This window comes from Macrobrachium nipponense, chromosome 3, assembly GCF_015104395.2.
Source record: "Macrobrachium nipponense isolate FS-2020 chromosome 3, ASM1510439v2, whole genome shotgun sequence".
Lineage (NCBI taxonomy): Eukaryota > Metazoa > Arthropoda > Malacostraca > Decapoda > Palaemonidae > Macrobrachium > Macrobrachium nipponense.
In genome coordinates this window covers 107,724,034-107,733,897 of record NC_087202.1, presented here as the reverse complement: position 1 = coordinate 107,733,897, position 9,864 = coordinate 107,724,034, and the positions used below count along the sequence as shown (strand labels likewise).

General features: G+C 39.5%; 1 protein-coding gene across 10 annotated transcripts in view; it reads left to right on the top strand.

Moving 5' to 3' along the window:
* Positions 1-216: 216 nt before the first annotated feature.
* Positions 217-9,864, top strand: part of LOC135221944 (uncharacterized) — a 40,125-nt gene continuing 30,477 nt past the window's right edge. The window contains exons 1-6 of one of the 10 annotated variants that reach the window (XR_010316134.1): positions 217-409; positions 4,227-4,331; positions 4,756-4,869; positions 5,456-5,510; positions 9,506-9,544; positions 9,688-9,722. Coding sequence is in view for 6 of the 10 variants with exons in the window: in XM_064259985.1 (XP_064116055.1) it covers positions 269-409; positions 4,227-4,331; positions 4,756-4,869 (360 nt within the window). In the remaining 4 variants the exon portion in view is untranslated. Of the gene's footprint in view, positions 410-4,226; positions 4,332-4,755; positions 4,870-5,455; positions 5,511-9,505; positions 9,723-9,864 lie in introns of those variants that run through there. The other 9 variants (XR_010316133.1, XR_010316132.1, XM_064259985.1 and 6 more) reach the window with 9 other exon arrangements.

Sequence of the window (9,864 nt, the reverse complement as noted above, 5' to 3'; positions counted from 1 at the left end):
ACATATTAGTGACCAAAGTCCAAGTACTTATCTTTTTTAATCTGATTACATATAACATTGGAGCTGAAATCAGCTGTTTTGGAACAAACTGAATTTTAAACAAGCTAGAATAGTACTTGATAACCTTTAAACTTACTTATAAACCTTCATGCCTAAAGAAAAGTACTCCTAATTTTCTCTTACTTTCTCTATTGTGATTGATAAAAATCATTGTGACTGAAACATATTGTAACTTGCAGGAGCTGATTGGCCATACTACACTCTTCTGATGGGAGGTTCCCCAAGCTGCCAGGTGGCAGCTGTTGATATGAAAGGTCCAGTGGCTGAAAATGTCAGAAATAAGATTAGGGAAAACTGTGTTGTGATCTTTTCAAAAACTTATTGCCCATACTGCAAGATGGCTAAAAAGGTAAGAATTATTAACATTTATGCTTGTATATTTCATATACGTAAGTAACTTACCAAGTAATTATTAGCCTTATCTTTCACTCACACGGCAACCTTAAATTTAAAAAGTCATGGTATCATTTCAATTGCATGGTGTAGGTAACAAGCCCCGCCCATTGTGCGGGTACGTGGATAATGACTTTCACTGGGGTGTCATTCCGCTTTTACTGCCCATTTGAGCAACATCGTCTAGCTGCTTCAGCCCTGTTTCACCAGTGTTTTTAGTATTCTCGCTGGAAGTCGGTGAAGTATTGTTGCTTTGGTGTAGCCTTTGTTTTTGTGTTTGGTGTAGCTTTTTGAATCAGAATTAGTTATGTCTGATTCTAGTGTTTTGTATTGTAGTGAAGGCTGTAAGTCTAGGCTGACTTTGCTATGATGCATATACCATGTGCAGTAACTGTAGAGGCCAGGTATGTTTTAAGGAGAATACTTTTGGTGAGCGCAAGGATTAGGATGAGAGAAAGTGGAAGTTCTTGAATCTCACCTTAGTAAGCTTGAAAGGAATAGGAAGAGAAAGGTGGCCACTTGGGCCAAGAGTAGGGCTTCTGTTAGCCTAGATTCTTCCCTAAGCCTAACGGCACATCGTAAGTCTTGCTATTCCTTCTACACCTGGTCACAATCTCTCCTATCCCCAACCCTCCTTCTATTGTAACACATATTCCCATTCTTCTGACCCCAGTGCCATTACCAATCTCGAATCCAGGTTCGATAAGAAGTTGAACTTAATAGTGATTTGTATCTGAGATAGGGGCATCCCTGAAAGTCCTAATGGACAGTGTTTTGTGAGAAAGTGTGTAATGAAGTGCAAGTGAAGGAGGTGTCGTCCTGTTCCCCTGGCTCTCCTAGACGAAGGTCACTGTCTCTCTCCCCCAACCCTGGGAGAAGAAATGCCTGAGGTCCAAGGGAAGCTTGTGAGATTTGCCCACATGTTGCCACCCCCTCAGCTGAGCCTTTTGCAAAATCCCAGGTTTTGACAGACAACCATTGGAAAGGCATGTCCTTGGATGTGCATCGTTTGTCTTCCAGTTTGGATTCTGATTACGGGTGCCACAGGTGCTTCCTCATGGCGCCCTTCCTTGATTCGTCCCAGCAATTGAAGAACCACATGTACAACACCGGTCGGTCTTCTCCGCTGCCTGTTAAGTGTTACAAGGAGGCTTTTGGCCGCCCACACCCATCCTGCAGCTATGCTGTGGATCCCTCAGCCTTTGCCTCAGTTCAATCCTTCCAATTCATGGGATTTACCAATGATGTTCTCACCTTTTTGTAGAGTGACCTGTTTTGGATGCCAAGCGCCCGAAGCATAACTCCAAGTGCCGGTCACCTAAGCTCCTGTCTCATCTGTAGCACATAGCTCCCACTCCCAAGAGGCCAGTCCCAGCTCCAGTGTACCCAGCACCAGCTTCCAAGCACCTGGCGCCACCGTCCATGTACCCATTGCCAGCTCATCATCACCTGTCTTCCTCTCTCAAGCACCCAGCGCCCACCTCGGATCAAGATGACCCTTCTTTGGCACCCATCAGGCAACAGCTTTCTGAAATTATGAGCTTCCTGAAGAAAGTTCCCGCCTCCAAGACTGCTCAGGATTTATCCCTGTCTCCAATCTAGTCAGAGGATAAAGAGGAGATCAACTAAGACTGCTCTTCCTTCAGCATACCTGTTGGCAAGTTTTCTAGCTTTTCCACTTCAGCTTCCCTGCCCTTGCTTGCTTCTTCCTTCCTGATGAGGAGCCTCCAAGAAGATAGCTCCAGGCTCCTCAAGATGGTTCTTTCCCTCATCTTCCAAGAAGGCGATGAAAGAAAGTGAAGACTGGCTCTCGGCTAAAAGAGAGCAAGGCAAGGTTACTATCACCCATCCTCCTCTCATATGGTTAAGAGGAGATACCTGTCATGCACCACTGGGGAAGCTCCCTCATTGGAAGTCTCTTCCTCTTCCCAAGGGGACTTCTCCAGCCTCATCGACTCTTCTCGTCATTCAGCGTTCGCTTCAGCGAAGTTTATGTTCTCTTTGGGTGAACTGGACCACCTAGTTAAGATGCTCTTCAAGGTTTTCGAGGTGTTCAGCTCTCTAGTTTGTATGGTATGAGCCCTTGCAAAGAAGATAGAAAACTTTAAGGGCTTGGACGAGCACTTTGTGGCAGGCTTGTTTGGTGTGCTGTCATGCACGGACAAGGCAATTAGGGATGGTTCTTTGAGACTTGCGACCCTTTTCTCTTTCAGTGTTCTCAAGGAGAGAGAACTTTGGTGCTCCTTCACCATCAGAATAGTCACAGTCTCAGAGGTGGGCGTTGTTAGTTCTTCCTAGGATCTGCTTCACCTTTTCCCCCATTCAATCGTGGGAGAGATCGTTTTGGACCTTCAGAAAAAGTCCTACTCAAGGCCTCTTAGCTGATTCTTCTAAGCTCCCCAAGAGTTCTACATCATCGTCATTCGTTCCTAAGATAGTCTCTCTCCGCTGTAACAGCATCCCTTTCATGGCATTAGCCAGCTGGGCCCCTTAATCAGAATTGAAATGTTCAGAGGACCTAAAAAAACTTTTCACAAGAAATCATCACATGACTCCTATTCAGCAAATTCAATATTTGGGGATGATGATAGGCTCTCAGAGTTTTTGTTTTTGTTTTCGAGATTGAAAAGAATACTGGTCGTTGCCTGGAAACAGCCAGCAAATTTCTCAGCTTTAATCGCTGCTCCGCAAAACGCTTGTGTGAGTCTGCTAGGACATTATCATCGATGGAGCAATTCATTCATCAAGGCAGATTGCACCTGAGACCGCTCCAGTTTTATTTAAGAGCCAACTGGGACAGAAAGGTATTCCTGGACTCGGTCATTTTTCCAGTGATTCCAGAAATAAAGTCAGACTTAAGTTGGTGGAAGGTAGAGAGCAGACTTTTGGATGAAAAATCCCTCCTACCAGTGAAACCCAACCTAGGAAACAAAGTCTCGGGGAAATAGTCTCAAGAACGAAAGAATTGGCATATAAATGTCAGAGTTGAGGGCTGTTCACCTGGGTCTCCAACATTTCAAGGAGGTAGTAGGCAAATTTGTAATGATAAATGATACACTCAGACAATTCCCCTCTGGTACATAAAAGATCAAGGGGGAACTCACTCGTTCTCCCTTTACAAGATGGCAAAAGTCCTCCTGCTGTGGGGCAGAAATAATCATATCATCTGTTGAAAAGATTCGTTTCAGGGGAAACTCAACATTCTACTGGATGAATTGAGCTGTCAGAAACAAGTTTTACCAACAGAGTGGACTCTGAATTACCAAGTTTGTCTAGACCTCTTGATGTTGTGGGGAACCCCGATCTTAGACCTATTCTCCACATCAAGAAACAAGAGACTTCTGCTCTTTTGTTCCCCAGATCCCCTAGCATGGGCAACAGACACCATGCTATAAGATTGGTCAGGAAAATATCTGCCTGCTTTTCCTCCTCTGACCATGATCAGATAAGTAATCAACAAATTCTGGGAACACTAAAATGTGTTCATGATTTTGATAGCCCTTATTGGCTGAAAGAGGAATGGTTCCCAGACCTAATGGAACTTCTGGCAGATTTTCCAAGGCTACCACCCAAAAGACTCCTTTGCTCAAACAACCCTACTCTGGCAATTCCATCAAGGGTTGTCTGTTACCCGGCATTTCCTTGAGACTGGGAACTTTTTATTAGATTGGTTTAAACTTTGTGTTTTTTGTAATATTTTTGCTTTTTATTGGTATTTTTAGGTTTGTAAGAAGCATGTGTTTACTCTCTCTGATGGTTATTAGTATTTTTAGGTGTTTGATGACCTGGGGACACCTTATGAAGTCTATGAAATAGACAAAGAAAAAGATGGAGTTGCAGTTCAGGATGTTTTGGACATCATGACAGGAGCCAGAACAGTAAGGTTGCTTGATTTATTATGGTAATAAGGTGCTGCATAAATGTTTCACCATTAGCTCTAGAAGTGATATATTGACTGTTACAGTTTTTGTTTATATAATTTACTACTGTAACCAACTGATTTGGGCGTAGCAAGTTTTTTGTATCCTTATTCATGTGTTGATGGAAACTATCATTTTAGGTAATTTCTTTTTAATTAAAGTCATTAGTTGGTATAAAGCCTAATCTTTTCTACTATGATCCACATCTCTTGACATACTTCTAAATTTCAAGATTTCTACCTGGTCAGTTATGAATCTTAAAGTTAGCATAATAATTATTAGCAATAGTATGATGGTTTTGATTATAAATCCATTATAAAACTCTCAAAGTGAATAAGTAATACGTGGTAATAGTAAATGTATTGTTTTTTTGTATTTATAGGTACCACGTGTATTTGTAGGTGGAAAATTCATAGGTGGTGGCACAGAGACACGGCAACTGTATAAGGATGGGAAATTGGTTGAGCTTGTTGGGCAGTGCAGTGTCAACTCTTAGGTATTTACTTTTCATGCTCTTTGATATTGGCGCAATGTAAATGATTTTCAAGTACATGTGTACAAACCATTATTTTGTAAGTGCCTTATAACATGCAGTCCCTGTCTACCAGCGGCATCGGTAAACAACAATCCAGTTTTACGGCGCTTGTCTAACAATGCCATTGACTGGATTATTGGCGCCAATTCCTGTTTAACAGCAGCACTGATCCCCGGTTAACAGAGCCATTAAGCAGTTTATTAATGCTATTGTCACCGATTTTTGGTTAGCGGCTCAGCCGGAAACAGAAACCCCGCCATTAACTGGGACTGCCATATAAGGAATGATAATGATTAGGTCCACATTAACAAAAATCTGTATCAACAGGTAGGTAGATTTTAAAGAAATATTCTTGAGATACTCTGCCCACACATGGTTAAGCAATGATACGTTGTAAATTACATGCAAATAGAAAGTGTAAGTTTTTTTATGCAGCCCTGCAGCTGTCTTTTGAGCAAAGTATTTGATAGTATAGCTTTTCCAAACCAACTTGTTTTGGCATGTTTGCCATCGGACAATGGTCCAACATGTAGATCTATTCTTTCAGATATCCCACCATTTTGAGGGAATAATCTAGAAGATGGGAAGATGGGCTGGCAGAGGTAAGAACTACTTTCTTTTAGTATGCTATGTCCCTTGATGAACATCATGTACAGGATATTTGTCATGCAGACAGTGGTCCAATATGTAGATCTATTCTTTCAGAAGCCCTACCATTCTGAGGAAATAATCTAGAAGATGGGCTTGCAGGGAGGAGAAAACTTTAATATGCTATGTCCCTTGATGAACAGACGGACTAGCCTATCACCCATTACGTAAGCGATGCCAATGCAGAGTTAAAGATGTATATACTGCAACAGCATCTGTCCCACGGAAGTTCAACATGGCAACAAAGAAAGTTTGTCTAACATGTTGACATCCACAGAACTGCTTGGAAAAGGAGAGCGAAGCAAAACTCTGGTCTCTATGGTGGTAAAAGAAAGACTGGCATATTGCGGGGTCCGAGCTTGGTCGAAGACCAAACATCCACCGCGTATATGCAGGGTTGCCAGGTGCCACAGATTCCTTGTTTCCCAGCTAGCACTAGAAGATTTATCCTGTTGTTAAGACCTCAGGTTTGTTAGCTATGAAAAATACAAATTGATTAAAAAATTTGTCATTTTGTCATACGTACTTTCAGTGGTCCAATATTTATATCTGTTCTTTCAGATAATCTACCATTCTGAGTAGTCTAAAATGGGCATGCAAAGGAAGAACTTTACTTTTTTCTAGTATGCTGTGTCTCTTGAACATCATGTACAGCATATTTGTCATGTGGACAATGGTCCAAATTGTATTTTTCTTCTTCTAGATATCCCACCATTCTTAGGAAGTAATGTAGATGAGTTTGCAGAGGGAAGAACTTTAGTTTCTTCTAGTATGCTGTGTCCCTTGATGAATGTCTTGCACAGCATATTTGTCATGCAGACAATTGTCCAATTTTTACCCCCTCATTTTGGGACCACCTTGACGTGGTGAGGGGGCTCTCAAACCTCAGGAATTTCTTCCTAGGTTCGAACCCAAGAGTCCCATATAACATATATTTTCAGGTTAATATTTGTGGACTTTTCCATGTAGGTCAAAATTTTCCAAATGCAAAAACTTAACTCTGAAGGCATAAGTGGCCATTCACCAATTTTTATTAACAAATTTTCTATCAGATACAAATTTCCAAATTCAAATAGAAAATTCTTATTGAAATGCTTATGAATTGGAAGAAGGAATCCCCCAAGGCAGTGTCTTAAGCTGTACTCTATTTGCTCTAGCAATCAATGATATTACAATAAATTTACCAAAAGAAGTTGAAAACAGCTTGTATGTTGATGACTTTGCCATATATTATACAAGTAGCACGCTAAGACATGCCCAAAGAATCCTCAATACAGCCATCTCAGATATTACCAACTGAGCAAATTCAGTAGGATTCCAATGTTCAATAGTTAAAACAAATGCAATAATTTTCTATTAAGATGGTTAAAACACCAAACAATTAAGCTTTATCTTTATAATACCGAAATTAAATTCTGCACAAATGTTAAATACCTAGGAATGGTGCTTGATCAGCACCTGAACTGGAAAGCATATCTCAAATATATTAAAGCAAAAGGCATAAAAGCCCTTGCCATATTGAAAAAACTATCACATACCAAATGGGGAATTGGACATAACACCATGCTAATGTTATATAAAGCAACAGTACTATCTATAATAGATTAGTGTTGCCCAATATGTTCATCTGCCTCAGAAGTTACATTAAAAACACTAGATGCATTGCATCATGAAGGAATACGTTTGTGTAAGGGAGCATTTTGATCATCCCCTATGAACTCCTTGTTAGTAGAAGCAGGTATATTACCCCTAAAACATCACCGCAACTTAATAACTATGCGTAGGGCCTTTCCCTGCAAGCAGGAGCATCTCCTGCTGCTGCCTGCTTTCTGAATTATAATCAAAGATTTGGAAACTATAGTGCTGGCTATTTGCCACAAAGAACCAAATGTTTAATGAATTCACATAATATTAAACCAATTTTTTCATTCAGCAATGAAACTCCCACCACCCTGGACTTTGAAACGAGTAAAAATATGTACTGCTCTATCATATCTTCTAAAAAGAAATATGGCAAACGCAGAGATGTACCGCCAACATGCGTTGGAGCACATCAGAAGAAAGGAAGATCAACTTATGATCTATACAGATGGATAAAAAAACAACACAGGAGTAGGAGCTTCAGCATTCTCAAAAGGTAAGTTAGTTAAGATAAATCTTCCCCCAATATCATCAGTATGCACAGCTGAACTCGCACCCATACGAATAGCATTAGACATAATATCCGAGAAGAGAGCAATTTCCACCATAATTTTCAGTGACTCACAAAGTGCTCTTGATGCTATAAACAAGTACAAGTCTACAAATCACCTTGTGCAAGAAATCCAAATAAAAATACATCAGCTTATCCAATCAGACCTATTAATAAAAATATGTTGGATTCCAGCACATGTTGGAATTGAAGGAAACAAAAAAAGCAGATGCAGCTGCCAAATTAGCTTCCACTATTCCATCAACAATGACACATGCCCCAGTATCAGACCGGATAGCCTCAATTAAGCCTTTAATATATCAAGACTGGAAAACAGATTGGGCATCAATGCCAACTACAAACAAACTGAGAAATATAAAAAGTGAAGTTAATTCATGGATGTCATCATCTCAAAAAGAAAGAGCTAAAGAAGTTTTATTGACAAGACTGCACATAGGCCATACTAGATTTTCACATGGTCATTTGATGTCAAATCCACATCCAGACCCAATGAAATGTAGTACGTACATGACAGACACCAATGACTGTCCAACACTTATTAGTTGATTGTCCAGTTTGGAACCATCAAAGAAACATATTTTCGAAACTCAACATTAAAAGGCATTCTTGCTGAAGGCAAAGATTTCCTATTTAATAGGATCATCATTTTCCTAAGTAAAACCAGTTTCCTTAATATTCTAAATTTTTCTTTGTTCAGGATTAATTCCTGAAAACCAGCTCATGAAGAGTCGTTTTTAGGCTCAGAGGTCTGGATAAACTAATCCTTTATAATAATAATTGTCCAATTTTTACATCTCTTACCATTCTGAGGGTCAAATATTTACATCGATTCTTTCAGATATCCTACCATTCTGAGGGAATAATTTAGAAAATGGGCTTGCAGAGGGGAGAACTAGTTTCTTCTAGTATACTATTAATTCTGTATCACATCCCTACATAATTAGTTAAGTCACTTTAGAACCACAGAATAACACACAGGTACTTGTTTTTACTTTCCTGCATTGTTAAACCCTAATGGGTATCATGAATAAAAGGAGACCAGTAGTAACTCTTGTGACTGACTACCTTGGACCATTTTTTCATTTGGGTAGTTGAGTTTACTTAATCATGAGATAGGCCATTTCATGACCTGTCAGTTTCTTATGTACGGTATGTTTCTTGGAGGACAAATAATGGCTAAGCTATCAAATAACAGGTTTTAACAAAGGAAGTAACTTACTTTTGGTAGTTGATATAGTTCCTCAAATCCACCTGCTTTCCCTTATGAAAAATCTGGGGAATTTGTGGTGTGTTTCTTTCACAGACTTGACTAATTGTTGGGAATTTGGTTGACCTGCTCGCTGTTGCTACATTTGTATGAGAACAGTGAATAGGAAGAACAAGGTAAACAATGTAGGGAAGGGAAAGAACCCTCTTGCCCCAAGTCCTTTTATATTCTATCACGATGTCAAATCAAAAGCACTATTCTGGTGAAGACCAACTATGAGAGAATTCTTAGATATTGGGTGGTCTGTATTATGGAACCTTTGGGGGACCATAAGAGTAGCTCCTTTAAGGAATCGTAGCGGCTATCAAAAATAGGTTTTTCTTTCGTTAAAACCTGTTCAATTGTAGAACAGTGTACATAATGGCTAGAATAAAGCTAAGTATGTGTTCAGGACAATCAGAAGACTGTTATCATTGTTTTATTACAATTTATTACAGACTGAATACTCAAAACTGAACTGCTTTTTCCAGGGTTTCAAACAGAAGTCTGCCCATCAGTAGAAACTGTCTGTATGTAAGCATTGGTTTTTGTGTTTGCCTGCCTTTGGAATAGGCTTTTTACTGTTATATTCATGAGACTCCATGTCATATTTTTCTGACATATAACATCAGTAATGTAATGTAATATAATATATTAACATCTTGTATTCCAGCACAAGGGGGGAAGAAATAAAACTCCATAATTTTTTTTTTTTTACATTTCTTTACCTTTATATTTTAAGTCATAGATGGTTAATATAAGAGAATTTCTGGTTTAGAGAGTAGAGAAGATTGTCAGTCAATTGTTTATAAAAAGTTGTAGAAGTTTTGGAGGAAAATTTGACTTTCGC